This window comes from Lampris incognitus, chromosome 19 (genome assembly GCF_029633865.1).
Source record: "Lampris incognitus isolate fLamInc1 chromosome 19, fLamInc1.hap2, whole genome shotgun sequence".
Lineage (NCBI taxonomy): Eukaryota > Metazoa > Chordata > Actinopteri > Lampriformes > Lampridae > Lampris > Lampris incognitus.
In genome coordinates this window covers 1,302,958-1,324,679 of record NC_079229.1, presented here as the reverse complement: position 1 = coordinate 1,324,679, position 21,722 = coordinate 1,302,958, and the positions used below count along the sequence as shown (strand labels likewise).

Here is a 21,722-nt window from a genome sequence, read left to right as displayed (position 1 = left end):
GAGTTCAAGTTTAGTTGCACATGAAAGCAGGCTCCAAGCCAGTTAATTACATGCCATGTGCTGTGTGATGACGTCAGCAGCGGGTGGGAGAGGTGTCAGCCGGCTGCATGAGGAACGCAGGTATCACGTTCAACTGGACATCATCAGTTTTATCGCGCTCATCAAAATGCTTTGCAACAAAAGCCTCAATTTCCTGCCCAGGTTCCAAGTCCCAGAATGCCTTGTGGAATGCCATCACAGCTGGCATCGGCATCAAGGACAAGGACAAGAGAAGGATCCTGATTGATCCGCGGAACCCCGAGGAGATCCTGGCTGATGAACTTCCCAGCATGGACGGAGCAGACGCCATGGAGAAGACCGCTATCAGGTTCTTCCAGACCCTCTCCCGCTGTCACACACACACACACACACACACACACACAAACATATAGACAAAAGGACACACACACACACACATATAGACAACAGACACACACACACACACAGACAACAGACAACACACACACACACACACAAACATATAGACAACAGACACACACACACACACATATAGACAACAGACACACACACACACACACACAGACAACAGACAACACACACACACACACACACAAACATATAGACAACAGACACACACACACACACACACACACAAACATATAGACAAAAGGACACACACACACACACATATAGACAACAGACACACACACACAGACAACAGACAACACACACACACACACACAAACATATAGACAACAGACACACACACACACACACATATAGACAACAGACACACACACACACACATATAGACAACAGACACACACACACACAGACAACAGACCCACACACACACAGAGACAACAGACCCACACACACACACAGAGAACAGACACACACACACCCACACACACACACACACACACACACACACACGTGCGCGCGCACTTGAAATTGTCTAGAGAAACAGATGTGAAGCAGCAGTCACCCCAAGCTTTTCTCTCAGTACTCATCTGTTACATAGCAACTCTCTCTCTCTCTCTCTCTCTCTCTCTCTCTCTCTCTCTCAATTCAATATTCAATATTCAATATGTGCTTTATTGGCATGACATACATTTGTGTACATATTGCCAAAGCATGTAAAACAACAACAACACAATACAACAATGATTATAATAACAACACAATACAACAATGATTATAATAATAACAGCAACAACAATGATTATAAAATAACAGCAACAACAATGATTATAATAATAACAGCAACAACAACAATGATGATGATATCAAACAACAACAGTAGCAATAGGTGCCGTCCCCCACTGTCTCTCAGGTTGTGGCAGGAAAATATAAATCTTGCCGCTGCCCCCCTCCCAGGACCCCCCGCAGCTTACCTGCGTCCTCCCATTTCCTGCTACTCTGGAGTCACATGTTCCAGTTCCTGGAGAAAAGCCCGGCGCTGTTTTTCACATGTGTCACATTTAAGGAGGAAGTGCCCCTCTGTCTCCACCTCATCTGTCATGTATTGACCACATGTTCGATGCTCTTTTGGCAACCACGTCTTTTTGTGTCTCCCCTTTTCAATGGCTAGACTGTGGTCACTGAGCCTGTATTTGGTGAGGGTCTGTCGCTGCTTCCTGTCTCTGACAGTTAAGAGGTGTTCTTCCAAATCATAGTTTGTTTTTAGGGCCCGATAGACTTCTAGTTTGTTTTGAGTTTTGATTTCAGCGTTCCAATGTTTCAGGTAATTGTTCTTGCTTTGTTTTATAGCCTGATTTATCATAATCTTTGTTTGGGATGCAGTGCTGGCTTGAGGTTGGTTGGTCTTAGTAATTGTTAAAGGATTAGCGAGTCTCAGAGCCAGCTGCTTCATGGGACTCTTTTTGGGGTTCAGTTCTTGGGTTTTCAGAGCTTTAGGGTGCAATGTATTTGTTGGGCTTGTATTTAAGTGCATCCAGAAATTTAGAGATCTTTTTTGTACATTTATCAATAATGGAAACCGGCCTAATTCTGCCCTACATGCGTTGTTTGGTGTTTTCCTTTGTATTTTCAGAATCATTCTACAGAATTCAGCATGTAGGGTTTCTGCTGGATGCTTGTCCCATCTAGTGTAGCTGGAAAGGCTGAGTGGACCCCATACCTCACTTCCATATAGTGCAATGGGCAGAATTACACTATCAAACAGTTTGCACCAGATGGAGATTGGTATAACAATGTTAAAGAATTTATTTTTAATCGCATATAGAGCTCTGCCAGCTTTTTGTTCTAGGTTATTCACAGCCCTACTGAAACTCCCTGATGCTGTAATAATTAGACCAAGGTAGGTATACTGCATCGTGTGCTCTAAGGTGATGCTACCTAGAGTCAGCTGGTATCTATTTTCCTGACATCTGGGCTTCTTCTGGAAGATCGTTACTTTTGTCTTTTTGGATTTATTGCCAGGGCCCAGTGCTGGCAATAGTCCTCAAGCAGGTCTAGTAGTTGTTGCAGCCCATCTGCGGTTGGTGACAATAAAACTAGATCATCTGCATAAAGCAAAAATTTCACTTCCATGTCATACAGGAGGAGACCTGGGGTTGCACACTGTTCCAGCTGCACCGCCAGTTCATTAATATATATATGAAACAGTGTTGGGCTAAGTCCACACCCCTGTCTCACCCCTCTATCCTGAGTGAAGAACTCAGTGTGTTTGTCTCCGATCTTAACTGCACATTTGTTGTCCGAATACATTGACTTTATTATGTCATACACTTTACCCCCTACACCACTTTGTAAAAGTTTATAGTATAGTCCTTCATGCCAAATAGAGTCGAAAGCTTTTTTGAAGTCAATAAAACAAGCAAATATTTTTCCATTTTTGGTTTGATTCACATTTTCATTTATGAGGGTGTGTAGGGTGTAAATATGGTCCGTAGTCCGGTGATTTGGGAGGAAGCCAATTTGACCTTTGCTCAGGACATTGTGTTCGTTAAGGAGGGTTAGAAATCGATTGTTCAAAATGCTATTAAACATCTTCCCCAGACTACTGCTCACACAAATGCCTCTGAAATTATTAGGACCCAATTTGTCTCCATTTTTATGAATAGGCGTTATAAGCCCTTTGCTCCAGATGTCAGGAAAATATCCCGAACTTAGAAGGATGTTGAACAATTTGAGTACTGCCCTTTGCAGCTCAGGTGTGCTGTTTTTAAGCATCTCGCTTCTGATGCTGTCAAGGCCACAAGCTTTATTGGGTTTTAAGGATTTGAGCTTCTGTGCCAATTCTTCTTGTGTTATTGGAAAATCCAGTGGGTTTTGGTTGTCTTTTATAGTGCATTCGAGCAACTGTAATTTCTGTTTGATCAGATTGTAATTGGAATTTGAGTGTTCTTGTTGGATTTCCGAATAGATATGTTCAAAATGATTTTTCCAAATTTCTCCATTTTGGATAGGCAGGTCTTGTGGTTTTGTAGAGCTCAAATTATTCCACATTTCCCAGAATTGGTTTTGATTCAGGGAATGTTCTATGTCCTGTAGGGTTCTATCTACATGGCTTTGTTTTTTCATTCTTAATGTGTGTTTATATAGTTTTAACGTTTCGCTATATTTCTTTCTTATATCCATATCTTGAGGTTGGTAGTGTTTCAGGTTTGACAATTTACGCAGTTCCTTTCTTATATTTTTACAGTCGTTGTCAAACCATTTTTCATTTTCAGATTGTTTCTTTTTTCTTTTGTTGGTCCTTGGTAGGACCATGTTTGCTGCCGTCTGAAAGATACAATTGATTTCATTAACAGCTTAGTTGGTATTGTCCTTATTAGTTTCAAACGGTTTGTTAATGAAGTTAGTAATCATATTAAGTAACTTGGATGAATTCAGGATATTGATTAATTTTTCTGCTCTGTCTGGAGCCCATCTGTAGGTCTTATTAATTTTGAACAGCTTGCTGGGCTCCTCTATAGGCATTTGAGTCAGGTTAATAGTTTTGAGGAAAATCATAATTTGGTTATGGTCAGAAAGAGGAGTTTGTTGTCTGACAGTGAATGCGCTGAAGGAGGTGGGGTCCATGTCAGTTATTGCATAGTCAACTACACTAGCTCCCAGACCTGAACAACATGTGAACCTTCCCAAAGAGTCTCCTCTGATCCTCCCGTTAAGCGTGTACAGGCCAGAGGCGCGACAGAGGTGCACTAGCTCCTTACCAGCCTTGTTCACAGTACGGTCGAGGGAGCTCCTTTTAATGAGGGTTGGTGAGAGGTACAGGGAATGTTGACCAAACACATGTCTGGTACCCTGAGGGTCAATGGTATCACTCATTGAACCTGTTCTTGCGTTAAAATCTCCGCACAGCAGCACATTTCCCTGGGCCTGGAAAAGGCTTACCTCTTCATGGAGGTTACTCAGGAGATCCTCATCATAATTTGGAGATTCAGTTGGGGGAGAATATAGAGCACAGAGATAGACATCTTTGTTTGAGATGCCAATTTTATTGCTGAGTTTTAGCCAGCAGTGGGATGTTCCAATTTTAATTTTTGAAATGTGGTTGGCTAAACATCCTCTGTACCAAATCAAAATACCTCCGGAGTCTCGTCCACGATGTACTGAGTTAAGTTTATTTGATGGAATAATTATTTCTTTGTAACCTGACGGACAATGGGTGGTTATGTCTTCACCACACCAGGTTTCAGTTAATATGACTATGTCGACATTATCGATGTGTTTTAACAAGTCAGGGTCTCTACTCTTCATCCCAGAGGAAGATGAGAAGAGACCCTGGATGTTCCAACAAGAGACAGAAAAAGAATGCATGAAAAGAAAACATACAATGAGTCTCTTTTGTGAGACAGAGAATTATTAAGTTACACTGGAAGAAGACAAATATAAAATATCATGATAACTCTTACCAAATACCTCACTATCGATATTGTGGGCATTATTATACATACCCAGATCCAAATCAACACTCAGGATTCCCCCGTGTAAGTGGTTACCCCATCAAGACCTGATGAGATGTAGAGGTCGCCCTAGTTGCTGCTAAAAAGAGACCTCAGGTCTTAAAGGGTTAAAGGCAGACAACAGAGCAGCGAGAGCAGTCAGGCAGCTCAAGCTCAGAAAGTTATGACTCTGGTGTACTGCAGCCATCCAGAATCCCAGACGACATCCAGACCCACATCATGATGTCCACACAAAGTCATATGACCCTGGTGTACTGCAGCCATCCAGAATCCCAGATGACATCCAGACTCACATCATGATGTCCACATCATATCCATACATTGCCCTGCCCTAGTCTGTAGTGCACAGAATAGTGGGGGAATTATGTGGCTTGGACTGGCAGTCTATTCTGTGTGTGTGTGTGTGTGTGTGTGTGTGTGTGTGTGTGTGTGTGTGTGTGTGTGTGTGTGTGTGTGTGTGTGTGTGTGTGTGTGTGTGTGTGTGTGTGTGTGTGTGTGCATGCGTCTCTGCTTCAGAGGCCCACAGGGTAAGTGGTAAATGAAAGCTTCAGGGGCAGTAGTTAAACGAAAAGCATGTGGTACATAGTACTCCAGCTTCACACTACTACACTGATACTGAGGCCTACCTCAGTAGTGAAGGCACGTTCGTCCTGGGTACAACGTTAAACTGCGACCGTCAGGTCATCTCAACTAAACCGACACCCCCACTTCAACCCTTGGGTTTTTGTAAGGAGGGTGTGTGGACACCCAGCAGGACTAAAAACAAAACCTGTCAAAGGGCGGATGACTTCCTCTGTGAACCAACGGCCATCCATTCCTGGAGAGGAGATAGGGACCACCAGGGACTCCCCTACTGACACACAATAATGACTCAACCTGTTGAGGCATCAGCTGTGCTCCTACAACCTCCATAGGTTACATAACTTGATGATGATGATGATGATGAGGATGAGGATGATGAGTCAAGGCACAGTGCCTGTATTAAACCGTTCTGAACAGCGTTATGAGGTGCCTTGCACAACGGGATAAAATAATGCATAGTCAAGACAAAACAACTAAATCCAGTGAAAATATAGGACATAATGCCAGATCCACTCCACAAAACATGGTAAAACACGGTCAGGATAAAGTCACAAGACCATAATTAGACCAAAGAGAAATTAAATGAATGCATGGATGACTTTTTCAAGGTCAGTTTGAGACAGAACATTTTTAACTTTTGCGTTGTTCCTAATTTGGAGAAAGTAAGACTGTACTACCCTAGTGATTTATGTGTCAAAACAGAGCTTGGAGTCAAAAAAGACACCCAAAATTGTGGGTGTGGGTGTGGAGGACAGGTACCATTGACTCTTCAAGGCCGCCAATTAGGTTAGGGGGGCCGAATAAAGGGACCTCAGATTTGGACTCATTAAGCCTGAGGAGGTTTTGCAACATCCAACACTTAATATCAGAGGGACAAACCATAACACAAGAAAGATCATGTGTGTCATTACCAGTAAGCGGGGCATAAAGCTGGGTGCCATCTGCATAACAGCGAAAATTCATATTATGATGACGGATGATCTGAACCGGGGGAGCATGTAAATGGAAAATAATAATGAACCAAGAATTGAGCCCTGGGGGACACCACATGCGAGGGGGGCTGGGGATGAGGAAAATTCTCCCATTACAACAGAAAAAGATCTGTCAGATAGGTAGGATTGGAACCGGGCCTGAGCAGTACCCTTAATGCCAACATAGTTTTCCAGGCGATTCCAGGCTTCGCTCAACTAGAGACTGAGGACATTCTCCCAGCTTTCGTTGCTAAAACTGGGTGGAAACAAAGTAAAAAAAAAAAAACGTTCATTGCCGAACCAATCCAAAATCTTTAGGGCAGGCCGTCACATTGGGGCGGTGACATGCAGAAGCCGTGTGCTTGTAAACACGATATTTGTGTCTGTGTCTGTGTAGAAACAATGTGTTTTCTTAAGCTGAAGCTTACCATAGGACAACTCGAGGTAGAAGTCTTTGTCCTTTGTTTCTAAGGCCTGCTGATGCTGCATGATCTATATTTGAATGGACATTTAATTTCAAGGCAGCCTTTCCCACAGCAATCACACATTGTAAGTACATCAGGAGAGGCTCCAATTTCTGGGAAGCTGGGGTTAATTCTAAAACCACACTGATCCACTTTAGGTTTGTGTGATATGGGGCGCTGCTGTGAAGGTAGGCCTTTCGAGCATCAATCTCATGGTTGGCACCCCATCTGGTTTGTATGGTGGACACTGTGCATTGTGGGTTGCACACCTTTTTCACAGCTGTCAGGGCTGGCTTTTCCATACTGGTGGCAAATACTGCATGCATGTTTGAGGCAGTAATTCTTTCAGTCCGACTTACATACCAAGCAGGAGAATTATGCTGTTGTCTTGTGCACATCTCAATAGCTGCTGCCTGCGCATCAGTCACATTTTCAGCATGCCTGTATTTCTCACAGTGCATTTGGATAGCTGACAGGTCATGTGACTCTACACTTTTATCACACGGAGATGTTGCAAGGGACTCGGGTACTGCAGAGGGCTGCACTGTGTCTGTATATAGAATGTAATAATTCTCCATCCCTGACAAACCAACAGCCTTGCTATGCTGCAGCAGTGTTTCAAGCAGTGGTGACAACTCTTCAAGTTTAGCTAGTGGAGTTTTCCTTTTTTGGGCACGACTCCTTATGCCTGGTGCCGTGGAGGGTGCAGTTATGCGCTGGTCAAGCACTTTCTTTTGCCTAGCTGATGAGGTGTAGTCAACCCTGTATCCCACTTCAGCTTTGATCTTTCTCAAATTGCTCGGCTAAACCCAGCATGCTGGCACATCTGTGACAGTTTTTATTCCACGAATCCGAACAGTAGCCTCCACTTTGAGTAACAGAGCACCTACATGGGTATGTCTCTGCTACTCCTGCCATACATGTGCGGTGTGCACACTCCACCTTTCCACTGCAGCTGACGATCACCCAGGACTTTAAAGGCAGTTCATTAAGTCGCATAGGGTGCATAACTGGACACAGACAAATGTGAATATTGTAACGTTAATGTATTCTCCACGTAACGTTGCCGGGTACACAAAGGAAGAATGCTAAAAGAAAGCTGGTACCTTCGTTTGGACGACAGTGTTTTCACCGTTGACAGGCTTGTAAATCTCCAGGTCATGTACCCAACCACCGGTGAACTGAACGTGGGCTTCCAAAGACTGATAATTACGAAACTGTCCAGCGGTGTGGGCACTGACCGACACCAAACCCAAGATATGCAAACACATCAGGAAACGTGAGGGGAGGCAAGGCGTCAGGGTCGCGGATTCCATAAGGATCGACATTTCCGATAATGTTGATTTTGTCAATATAGCGTTTCTTGGCGTCCGGTATGAGTTTGTCTTTGTATAATCCATCTTTTTTCAAACTGTTTTTTAAGCATACTTAGCCCAAGCAGGACGAGGAAAACATTGCGTGTTACTGGCTAGCGTCCATGGCATCACAATATGGCGGCTTCTCCCCACAATGCATTGCGCAATGACGTCGGTTGCCAAGCTCAATAAGTCTATGGTGACTTTAATGAGAGCGGTTTCTGTGCTGTGCTGGGTCTGGAATCCTTATCGAAATTGCGCGAAAATACAACTATTTGTTGTGTCCTGTGCCTTTAAGACGTGATGACGTAGGAGGAGAGAGGAGGAGTCTACGTGGAGCTGTGGCCGTTACTTGCTTACCTCAGAGATGTTCAATAAATAACCGTTGATTAAGATACTACTCTGCTTACTTATTACCACAGTACACACAACAATTGGCGACGAGGTAATTTGGATTTACTTGTGAGTTGGTTTCCCGCTTGTTACAACGGCCGGGAATGTGCCGTTCCCGGGCTTGTTCCCGCCCTGCCCTGGTGAACCTGCCGTCCCGTTCAACACCGGGCGGTTAGCTCGTGAGAACTACTTGCTAGTTATCACTGCTACTGGACACTCTTGGTCTACTGCAAGACGAGGAGCTGCTTTACTTCCCTGCCTGGGGACAGGAGGACACAGACTTTTCTACTCACTTCCCGACACAGCAACGGACTACCATACTGCCATGGCTGCGTTGGAGGCGCACTTTGTCCCAAATACGAACCTTGTTGCTGGACGTCATGGGTCCCGGAAGAGAGTACAAGCTCCGAAGGAAATGGTTGTTCAAGATGTTGCTGTGCTACGTGACCTGGCATCGACGTGCCACTTCGGTGACCAAGATGAGGTGATCCGTGATCAGCTGGTTGGATGCCTGTACAACCCGCGGATACGTGAGAGACTGCTGCTGCTGGACAGTTCACTTACCCTGGACAAGGCCGTGGTTACTGCTATACAAGTGGAGGCTGCACCGGAGCAAGCTGAAGGGTTCTGTCAGCCGACTGCCGCACCTATGCAGGCTGCACATCAGGTGGCCAAACGACAAGGGAGAGAGAGGAAAACATGCCAACGCTGCTGCTGCTGCTGCTGCTTCTCAACAAGGGGAGAACACATGTTACCTTCCGCTGTAGATTACATGGACATTTAGCCAATGCATCTAATTACCCAGCTACATCCGTTACATGCAGGAAATGCAACAAAGTGGGACACTTGGACAAAGTGTGTCATGGTGCCACACAGACACGCACAAGAGAGGTACGTGAGGTTGAACTACCGGAGCTGACGGTGTTATATACTGAACATTCTGCGCATCTTAGTGATAAGATCACCTGCACGGTGGATATTCTTACTAAACAATCACAGTGCTGCACAGTGCAGCTGCTGGTGGACACGGGTTCGTCTGTCTCTATACTGCTGCCACAGAGTCTCTATGCACAGCATTCCAGAAGCCTTCCACTCACTGAACCTACTGCCAGGCTGGTGTCATACTCAGAACCAAGCGTTCCAGTGCTGGGGTGCATGTCTGCTGCTGTTTCTCTCCATGGCCGCACTGCTACAGGAACCTTCTTCATTGTGGAGAAGGGAACGTGCGTCTCGCAAACAACAAAGTACTGTCTCCTGACACCTCCGCCTCTCCCTGTCCTCCTGCCCATCTTATGGCCTACACCTACGATGTCGTCTACCACCCTGGTTCTGAGAATGCACCTGCCGACTGCATGTCTCGCCTACCTCTGCCTGCTACCTCCTCAGCCGATGAGTCTCCTGCTGCTGCTCCACCCGACGATGACGCAGAGTATGTTGCCCTCCTCACCACTGCTCGTGCGTCTCTCTCTGCTGCTGACCTTCACTCTGCCTGTGCCTCATGTTCTGAGGTCGTGCAGCTTCGTGCTATCATCACAAAGGGTTGGCCTCCTTCCTCCAAAGGCCTCGACCCTGTGCTCCTGCCATACTACTCACTCCGCCAGGAACTGTCTGTCAAGGACAATTTCGTGTTTCGTGGCCCCCGGCTGATTGTGCCTGCTGCTGTCCGCTCTACGCTTGTCTCCATCACTCACGAGTCCCACCAGGAGGTGGTGCGGACAAAACAGCGACTACGTGAACTCTACTGGTGGCCCAAAATGGACGCTCAGGTGCTCAGTGCCATCCGTTCCTGCTACTTTTGCCGGTCAAACGACAAGACAGCAAAACTACGCCCAGGCCCGCTACAACCTGTGCTGCTACCTGATGGACCGTGGCAAAAAGTTGCCATGGACATAGTCGGCCCCTTCGAGACTGCTGCTTCAGACTGCAGATACGCCATCACGATGACTGACTACTACAGCAAGTGGCCTGAGGTAGCCTTCACTCGTGACATTACCACTGACACTGTGCTTACGTTCATGTCATCCGTGTTCGGTCGGCATGGAAACCCCCTGAACATCGTCACTGACAACGGTGTACAGCTTACCTCTACATCGTTTGCATCTTTGCTGGAGGAGAGACAGATCTCCCACAACCGCTCTTCTCTCTACTACCCTGCTGCTAATGAAGCTACACTAGAGAGATTCAACCGCATTCCGAAACAAACCATCCCGTTGGCCATTCAGCAGCGTCAGCCGTGGAAACCAGCCGTGGTAGACTTCCTTCAGGTTTACCGCGCCACTCCCCACACCACTACCGCTTCGTCTCCGTTCCAGCTGCTCCATGGTCGACCCATGCGAACCAAACTGACCCTGTTGCCTCCTGCTCCTGGATGTACATCAGCGAAGATGGACATCCGCCACAGAGTTACTCAACAACAGAGTAAGATGAAAGGCTACACGCGGTGCACGTCCTCCTGCATGCCGAACAGGGGACAAGGTGAGGGTTAGAAACCCATGACACGTGCCGAAAGGTCACAAGAGGTCCTCTCCCCATAAGGGAGAAGGTTGGGAACAGTACATACATTCTGAGCAATGGTAAGACTTGGGATGCCTCCTCCCACCTTACTGCGTTCCCGGACACCACACCTACAGACAAAGACACCGTCGAACTGCAACTGATCCTTCACCCAGACCTACACGTGGAGCTCGCCGGTCTGTGTGGCTCAAGGACTATGTGACTTGAATTAAGAGACTTGACTCACAAATGGTTATCCTTGGTTATTCTTGAAAAATGCTTGATCGTTTATAGAAGTGTGGTTGTTCTTAAAAAAAAAAAAAAATGCTTGATCTTGTGGAAGTGTTCTTGTTGTGTTGAGATTAATCATTGCCCTTACACTGTTGCACTACTCCAGTCAGAGGGTTTGATTGTTAATGCATGCACTTCATGTGTTACAGCAGTTACTATATTGTTTTACTAGCTAGCCTGATAACAGTACAGATGCCCTCATGTGATATTTGTGATAGACTGGTATATTATTTCGATTAATCTTATTGAGAATGCGTATTTTGTATCTATACCCTTGATTTACATGCGTCCTGTTAATAGAAGTAATTATTTTAAGAAAGGGGAAGATGTTGTGCCCTGTGCCTTTAAGACGTGATGACGTAGGAGGAGAGAGGAGGAGTCTACAGCGAGCTGTGGCCGTTACTAGCGTACCTCAGGGATGTTCAATAAATAACCGTTGATTAAGAGACTACTTTGCTTACTTATTACCACAGTGCACACACAGTGCACACAACACTATTCATGTGCAAGTGTGTGATTAGATGAAGAGAAACAGATTTTTCTAAGATTTTAGATTTAAAAAAGGTAGATTTGAAATTGGTCTAAAATAGTTTAAAACAAGCGGGTCGAGAGTAGGCTTCTTCAGGAGAGGTCGGACTACTGCTTGTTTGAGAATAGATGGGAACAAACCGGTAGACACTGAGCAGTTGATAATGGAGGGAATTTGTGGGCCAACAGTGTGAACTCTCTTCTAGCAGTCTAGTGGGGATGGGGTCCAGCTGACAGGTGGAAGGTCACACAGCATTGTGTTTGCGCAAAAGGGAAACTTATTTCTCAATGTTACTGCATTGTTCTTGCTGATTTTGATACACAACTGCTGTAAAAGGCAAACTATGAAGTGGTCTGTAACAGCAAACTGAGGGTGAAGAATACTGCTGTTATTCTTGTTACGTTGCACCGCATTGTGTTGCAACGCTATGCTATGCTGCTAGGTGGTGAGGCTTTAAGGGGTGGACAGATCGTCCTTTTGGTTCAAAAGGTTTTCAGGCGCAATTCTGATAAAAAGCCAGTTTGAATTATACACTAGTACAGTGGTTTTCAAGTCTGGTAATGGGGACCCCTGCTGCTGCAGGTGTTATCTTCTGCCACATGTTCCAGCTGTCTCATCAGGGAGGTGTTAGACCTGGAACAACAGGTGCATGTAATGACCTGGCCGAAGAGAAAACCTGCAGGACTGATATTTGCCAGGGACTGAGTGGAGAACAATTGCACTACAATAGACTGAACAGCCCTAGCTGGAGGCCCTGGGCATTTAGCTAAGAAGGTCCAAGTCAGTCAGCCAGCAAATCTGTATTTTGAGGGACACTTAACTGCATCAAGCCAATTAATCACATGTAAGCGAAACCATCTTCCTGTCGTGCCCCTGCATTGTTCCTCCTTTCAGCTGCTGACAAGCGAGAAGCACCTCAGAGAGTCTCTGTTTCCAGTAAGCCAGGAGCTTCACCTGACAGCCTCTTTCTAGCTCTAACACAAATACATACACCCCCCCCACACACACACACACACACACACACACTTGCATAGTGGAACCAGATCTCTCCGATGGAGAAAGCGACCACCAGTGTCTGTAGCATCATCACTACATTAAACATTTGAACCCAATCCAAACACAGCTAAACTAGCCTGGCGGGCATGCAGAGCAATTCAGAATTAAAATTTCAATAATAGATGAGAGGTGCAGCTTGTAATGAGTTCATCTGCTGCCTGTCTACTTTCCCTTTCCCAGTCAGCTCACTGAAGCAGCCTTCACACTCAACTGTGTGGAGAGAGACCAGTTTGCAAAGGTCAGAGTTTTGATGCTATTCACACACAATCAGATGGGAGAGTTTCATTCCAACACACTTTTTTGAGAAACACATTATGAGGAAAAACTGTTGACAAATTTATGACTTCCATCCATACATTATCCAAGCCGTTTATCCCAATAGGGGTCACGGGGATGCTGAAGCCTATCCCAGCAGTCATTGGGCAGCAGGTGGGGAGACACCCTGGACAGGCTGCCAGTCCTGTCAGTACTTTTATCCAGTTTGTACCAGTTTATGCTAGTACTTTAATCATACTAACTCATAAATGAAAGTCAGATTTCTTGTATTTATCCAATCTCTTTGTACTAAACATTGTCCCTCTTTGGCTTTACTCTTCACTTTCATCTGTTATTCTGTCTCTCTCTCACACTTCGTCTCTCTTTCTCTTTCAACTTAATGTCTTCCTTGAGACTGGTGTGCAGGTCTTTTTCTAATAACTTGACATGTTTTGCCCCATGGTACAGGAGCCTGCAGGATTCCCTTTCAAGCTTCACACACACATGAGAGAGGTTACATGATGTCAAAGGATCTACCGCAAATCCACATCCATATTTGCATGCATATGCATACCATCAATTCACATGGAAAAGCTAATCGTTCCGGGCATACAGCCTACTCTGCAGACCCAGCAGAGTCTAGCCTGCATACCAAGCAGCCCAGGACAGGGGTTCTCATCCAACACCATACAACACCACCTGCTTTTACATTTAGAGTATTTTAGCGGCCCAGCCAGTCTCCCATCTGACATAGAAGGGTGTGGTGTCATGATGGAAACATTGTTTAACACTTAAAATGACTAGTATCATACATTCATATGTCTAAATAAACAGATTTAGACGCTGATAGAACACATCAGTTTAACCTGCTGGTATAGCTAGGGGCACCCGCAGGATTTCTTCCCGTGGTAGGCTAGGCAAAGAAACAGACAATCAAACAACAAATATAAGTACCATGACTGACACTTGAATAAGCTATAATACAACAATGACCTTTCCAATATTTCCTGTTCCATTCACATTAGACTGTATAGCAGAGTAGCTGTAAGAAAAGTTGTGGCTCTACTCACTCATCCTGGAGAAAAGAGCTGAGCTTGATCAGCAGTGATTCAATGTGTCAGTGTTGGCTGGGGAAATGCGGCCGATACATTATGATTCAATGTGTCAGTGTTGGCTGGGGAAAGGCAGATGATACATTGTTACAGTGTTTACAGATGACAGTCTGGCCAGCTGTGATACAATGTGTCAGTGTTGGCTGGGGAAAGGCGGATGATACATTGTTACAGTGTTTACAGATGACAGTCTGGCCAGCTGTGATACAATGTGTCAGTGTTGGCTGGGGAAATGCGGCCGATACATTATGATTCAATGTGTCAGTGTTGGCTGGGGAAAGGCAGATGATACATTGTTACAGTGTTTACAGATGACAGTCTGGCTAGCTGTGATACAATGTGTCAGTGTTGGCTGGGGAAAGGCGGATGATACATTGTTACAATGTTTACAGATGACAGTTGGGCCGCTGTGATACAATCTATCAGTGTTGGCTGGGGAAAGGCGGACGATCCATTGTTACAATGTGGGAAAAGGTGGGCGATACATAGTTAAAATGTTGACCGATGACAAGATCATTGTGGGCGGGATCAAGGATACAACAGCTGTGGAGAGAGGACAGGCACAGCCTACAGATGGAGACGGTAACAAATTCGCAATTTCATTTTGCCCTGGGGTTTGCAAGCTGCAATAAATGGTGCATGTTTGCATGACCAGCAATGGGTGGTCCGCAGCCAGGTACAGGCCCGCTGGGCTGGACTAAAGGTATATTTGTGGTAGATTGTGTGACGTCACGTAACCGCTCTAATTTGTCTGCATACCTTCACAGAGAATCCTGCAGGCACCCCTGATACGGAACTATAAATTCAGAGAACTCATTCATTTTTCTTCTTATGTTAGACATATTTGCAAGGGTATATTAAAAAAAAAAAAAAAACAACAACATGAAACATTCAAAACATTACTATGTAGGTACAACCATAACTTGCTTAGGTGGATGGTTACCTGTTTCAAATGACTGGGCATGACTGTGAGTGTCACACAACAGATCTATACAGTAAAAAACCTGAGTGTTGATTTAACTCTGAGAGTGTACAAATGCATCGTTTTGGGTCCATTTTTACACTCTCAGAGTTAAATTAACATCAGGATTTTACTGTGTAGATCACCTGTCCCGCCACTGTTCATCTATTGCTCTCTCTCACTCTCTCTCTCTCTCACTCTCTCTCTCTCTCTCTCTCCTCTCTCTCTCTCTCTCTCTCTCTCTCTCTCTCTCTCTCTCTCTCTCTCTCTCTCTCTATCCCTCTCTCTCACTCTCTCTCTCTCTCTCTCTCACTTACTCACTCACTCACTCACTCACTCACTTCACTCACTCACTCACACTCTCTCTCTCTCTCTCTCTCTCTCTCTCTCTCACACTCTCTCTCTCTCTCTCTCTCTCTCTCTCTCTCTCTCTCTCTCTCTCTCTCTCTCTCTCTCTCTCTCTCTCTCTCTATCCCTCTCTCATCACTCCTCTCTCTCTCTCTTCTCTCTCTCTCTCCTCCTCTCTCTCTCCTCTCTTCTCTCTCTCTCTCTCATCTCACTTACTCACTCACTCACTCACTCACTCTCTCTCACTCTCACTGTCAGTATTTATTTAGCCTGCCTGCACGAAAAAACTTCTTGTGTGTCTTGTTCATGGAATTGCGCACCAGTGATCCAGCACGAGAATCTGATGTTCATTGATGTGCTGCAAGTCAGTTCATGAATAATTCCCCACAATCACAAAAACAAACAAGATGTACTCCACACACACACACACAACACACACACACCACACACACACACACACCACACACCAAATAAACATGGGTCAGATGTGTATGATCTTGGAAAATTGCATTTGCAATTCTCCACCTGCTCTCCTTCCTCTGAGAGGCTGTTTATACCTGTTAATAACATGTCTTATACTGTTTATACCTGTTATTAACATGTCTTTATACCTGTTATTAACATGTGTCTTATACATGTTTATACCTGTTATTAACATGTGTCTTATACCTGTCCATACATGTTATTAACATGTATCTTATACCTGTTTATACCTGTTTATTAACATGTCTTATACGTGTTTACACCTGTTATTAACATGTCATACCTGTTATTAACATGTCTTATACATGTTTATACCTGTTATTTAACATGTGTCTTATACCTGTTTATACCTGTTATAACATGTCTTATGCTGTTTATACCTGTTATTAACGTGTCTTATACCTGTTTATACCTGTTATTAACATGGTGTCTTATACCTGTTTATACCTGTTATTAACATGTGTCTTATACCTGTATACACCCTGTTATTAACATGTCTTATACCTGTTTATACCTGTTATCTAACAGTGTGCTGGAGCTCCGATCACAAGTTGGGCAGCTGTAAGGACGTCAGTTCACCCCTGGCAGTACTATGCGTCTCCACATGAGTCTTGAGTGACCGCATTGATCTGATCTCCCTTCTGCGCTCTATATGCAAATAAACACGTACGTCACTGTGGTAGGGGGTGTGGTTTAGCCTCGCTGCAACTGGAGAGGGGGGTGTGGTTCGCGGCGAGCAGCGCACCGGCCCGTGCGGAGTTAACGAATGAAATAATTATTAAATTAAGACTGTGTTAATCACATAAAACCGTGTCCGCCTTCATCTAGAACCTTCCCGTTGCACAATCAAGTAAATAAACACGTGGAGAGAGGACTTGAAGCAACAAACGTTTAACAAAATGAGACATCCCTGCTCACTTGAGCCTTATTTTAACGTGCCGTCAACTAGTATGACTGTCAATTTTACAAATTATAATTCATTCATTCATTAATTCATCACCAGCCGCTTCTCGGGGTCGGGTCATGGTGGCAGCAAGCTAAGTAGGGCACTCCAGACGTCCCTCTCCCCAGCGACGCCCTCCACCTCCTCCTGGGGATCTATTGTGTTTGGAAATCACGTCAGGACACAGCGCTGTCGCTCGACACAACCTCTACGTTGCATTCTTTATTTAGACTGACACAGCATCACAACCCAGAGACCACAGGCATCACCAATCGATCCCAGCACAATAGAACAGCACCAAATCAAATGCAGCACTGTCGATGTGTGCATACATAACATTCCCCCCCCCTCCCGGCAGGATTTCAAACATGAAAGGTTGACACAAAGTCCTCTAGGTGGCCAGGCGTAAACGTGTGCGAACAGGTCGCGGGGGTGGCCTGAGGCTGGGCAGGCCGAGGTGGGGAGGGAGAAGGGCAGGGGAAGCTGAGGCCCAGGAATGTCTGGGGCCCGTGTAGGAGCTGCATGAAGCCCCGGGGCGTCTCGCCATGCTGAGGGGAATGGCTAAGGTTGTGTCACCAGCTGCTTGTGTGGCGGAGCTGACACCTTCCATAGACGACTGGAGTGCCACCGAGTGCCATCGCTGAGATGGTGGGTGGCTGGGCCCAGCTGACGGGTGACTTGGAGAGGAGAGGACCAGTATGAAGCCATTTTATTGTCCCTGTGGTGGCCTGCGGACCCTGACCCAGTCTGACACATTGATGTCGGGCACCCTGGTTCGTTTTGACTAGTCAAACCGTTGCTTCATCCGCATCTGCTGACGAGAGTGACTGAGGCTCTGACCCCAGAGGGAGGTGCCTGGGGTGTGGAGGGGCGGAGCCTGTCAAGGGGCATGCACAGTTCCCGGCCTAGCAATGAGAGAGACTGGGGAGACGCCTGTGGTCGAGTGCTGTGTGGCCCGATAGTGCAGCAGAGTGTGACGGATGGCCTGCTTGAAAGAGCACCCTTGGGCCATGTGTGCTCTGAGGCCGTTCTTCAGTGACTGGTGAAAACGTTCAACCTGCATATATGACGGATGCCCTTGTTTTCGAGATAAGCACGGAACTCCAGCAGAGACCAGCTGAGGACCGTGTGTCAGTGGTGATGGTCTTTGGGAGGCCCCAGCGAGGAGAAGAGAGAGTCCAGGAAGTTGATGATGATCTGTGAGGTCACAGTGCCGGAAGTGGTGAGTTCAGGCCATTTTGAGTGTAGATCGTAGGCGACCACCATGAAGCGTTGGTGGTGGGGAACTCCATGGATCTCACCACAAATGTCCAACTGCAGGTGTTCCCAGGGCTGAGAGGGCCAGGCGAAGAGTTGCAGGGGTGGGGGGAGCCTGGTGGCCAGTCTTGCCACTCACAAGGCAGGCAGAACAGTCCTTCACCAGAGCCTCAATATCTCTGTCTATCCCCGGCCACCACACCAGGTCTCGGCAGCGCTGTTTCAGTTTCACAATGCCCAGGTGGCCTTCATGCGCCGTATTCAAAACACGTGCACGGAGAGCAGCTGGGACCACTGTGCAAAACCCAAGTGCCACGCAGGTGTCGTTCCAGCAGGAGAGCTCCTGTCTGACTCGGGCGAACGCAGCCAGCTCCTCTGGGACCTTGTGAGGCCAGCTGTTCTGGATGTAGGTGCGGAGCTGGAGAGGACAGGGTCCCTGTTCGTGAGGCTGCCCTCAGCTCCTACAGAGAGACAGTGGCCTGGAGGGGTGTGTGTAGCATTTGGACAATGTCCTTTTCCACACAGTCAGTGTCCGTCTGTGGAGCTGGGGTGGAGACAGAGCGAGAGAGCAGGTCGGCGACAACATTGTCTCTGCCTGGAGTGAACTGCAGGCTGAAGTTGTACAGCGGAGGCGGTCCGACCAGGCGGTGCAGCCTCAGGGGTTTGTAGCCTGTCCCAGATGTGGACAGCAGCGCTGTCAGGGCCTGGTGATCTGTCCTGAGGGTGAAGGAGCGGCCATAGAGGTAGAGGTGCCACCTTTCACAAGCCCAGATACAGGGCTAACGCCTCACGCTCACCCACGGAGTACCGCTGCTCGGTCAGTGTTGAGGGCACGGGAGGCGAAGGCGATGGGCTTCTCCACACCGTTCTGGGTTTGAGACAGCACAGCCCCTATCGCTGTGGCTGATGCGTCACAGGTCACAAAGGTGGAGCTGGAGATGTCGAAGTGAGCCAACACTGGTGGTTAAGTCAGTTGAGTCTTGAGATCATGCACAGCGTCACTGCATGCCTTTTGACCACACCCATGGCTCATCCTTACGCAGCAGCTGGCGCAGGGGGGCTGTGGTCGCAGAGTACTGGGGAAGAAACCTCAGGTAGTAACTTGTCATACCCAGGAAGGAGGTGACCTTGGGGCGGCCGAGCTGGGCTCAGGGGATTGGCCTGAATGGCGTCCACGTTAGGATTAGTAGTGGAGTTTACACCGCTCGCTGACAGCCGGAACCCCACGAACTCGATGGCTGGCACAGAGAAGACACATTTTCTCAGCATTGAGAGTTAGCTTGTGCTTGGACAGGGCTGCGAAGACCATGTTAAGGCGCTTGTCGTGGATTTCACTGGTGGGCCCGTGTACCACTATATCGTCCAGATAAATGGCCATGCCCAGTATGCCAGCCAGCACGCAGACCATGATTTTGTGGGAAGCAGCTAGGGCGGAGCTGAGACCGAAAGGCATCCTGGTGTAGCGAAACACTCCTGCGTGTGTCACAAAGGCTGTGAGGTTTCGGCTGCTGGGGTGGAGGGGCACCTGTAAGTACCCCTGTCTGAGGTCGAGCTTGGAGAACACCTCAGAGCCATAGAATTGAACAGTGAGTTCTTTGTCGGTTTATACCTGTTATTAACATGTGTCTTATACCTGTATACACCCCACAGTCGGTTGAAGACTGGGGGGGTGGGGCCCCCTGACCCCAGCCGAGGAAGATCGACAGACGTTGGCAAAGTGATTGTGCTTACCGCAGCTACGGCATGTCTGGCCACGGGGCAGGGCAGTTCTGAGCCCTTGAAACATGAGACCGGGACCCACAGTTACCACAGGACTGTTGAGGGCAGGGGCCAGGAGAACGCTGTCGTTGCAGTTGCAAGACGTCCCCAGCGGAGTCCGCGCCCCGCCTCGCTCTGGCTGGGTTGCGTCCCGAGGGGCAGCCGTGAGTAGAGGAGGAGTTCGTTGGCAGCTTGACTGGAGGTGGCCACTTGCTGTGTATTTAGCATAGCAGCACACTCAGCTGCTCCCTCAACCTGTAGTGCGATGGTAATTGCTCTGGACAGCAGCAGATCATCTTTTTCCAGCAGGAGAGTCTCACGCACCTTTGCGTTGTTGGTGTGTGTTCGATTAGCTGGTCGCGAACCATCTCGTCCTGAAGCGCGCCAAACTTGCATGAGCTAGCTAGCCCTCGCAAATTAGCTACGTACTGCCGCACAGACTCACCAGCAGGTGGTGTCGCTGACGGAATATAAATCGCCGAAGGAGGGCACTCTGTGGAGCAGCGAAATGGGTGCTCATAAGTCCCACAGCTTCGTCAAAGTTTGTGACGTTCCCCAGAGTCCCGAGCACACGATGACCCTCTGCTCCCAAGCAGTGTAGCAACAGAGCCGTCTTCCTAGCCTGGCTCACGTCGTCGAGCCTGAGGCGATGATGTAATTTTCAAAACTATGTAGCCAGCGAGTCCATGGTACCGAAGGCTCGCCAGGTAACGCCAGGAAGGGGGCAGGTGGTGGAGAGAGATTATCAGCCATCCTCGTCGCCAATATTGTATTGAGAAATCACGTCAGGACACAGCGCTGTCGCTCGACACAACCTCTAAGTTGCATTCTTTATTTAGACTGACACAGCATCACAGGCAGACCCGATCAAACAACCCAGAGCCCGCAGGCATCACCAATCGATCCCAGCACAATAGAACAGCACCAAATCAAATGCAGTACTGCCGATGTGTGCAGACATAACAGGATCCCAAGGCGTTCCCAGGCCAGACTGGACATGTAGTCCCTCCAGGGAGTTCTGGGTCTACCCCGGGGTCTCCTCCCAGTTGGACGTGCCCGGTAAACCTCCAAAGGGAGGCACCCAGGAGGCATCCCTAATCAGATGCCTGACCACCTCAACTTGTTTCGTATCTCGAATGAAGACCAGAGGCCAGTGGTAGCGAAACCCAAAGGACAGACACACACAGAGCACCGAGAAACCCGAAGGTGATTTTAATGCAGAAAATAAAACAACACTGCCACTGGGATGATAACAGGGGAATCTCAGGTGGGGGTTGTTGAGACGATGTGCGTGCGCCTGGCTACCAAAGTCCGAATCCGTAGAGGCGAGGGGTTGTCCGAGGAAGTCCGGGTCCGAGATCCAGGAAGTCAAGTCCGAAAGGAGGAGTCCAAGGAGAGAGACGCGGAGGGAGATCCCTGGAGAGGTCCGGGGAAAACGTGACGGTCGCTGGGGACGAGGAGCGAGGGACACGCGGGGAGCCGTGGGAAGTCGCGGAGGGAGAGTCGCAGCTTTCAGTACGTCGAAGCCCAGAGA

General features: G+C 47.4%; 1 protein-coding gene across 1 annotated transcript in view; it reads left to right on the top strand.

Moving 5' to 3' along the window:
• pde1ca (phosphodiesterase 1C, calmodulin-dependent a) overlaps positions 1-21,722 on the top strand; it is a 192,949-nt gene that overhangs the window by 34,070 nt on the left and 137,157 nt on the right. The window contains exon 3 of the mRNA XM_056299337.1: positions 202-367. Within this exon, the coding sequence (XP_056155312.1) occupies positions 202-367 (166 nt within the window). The remainder of the gene's footprint in view (positions 1-201; positions 368-21,722) is intronic.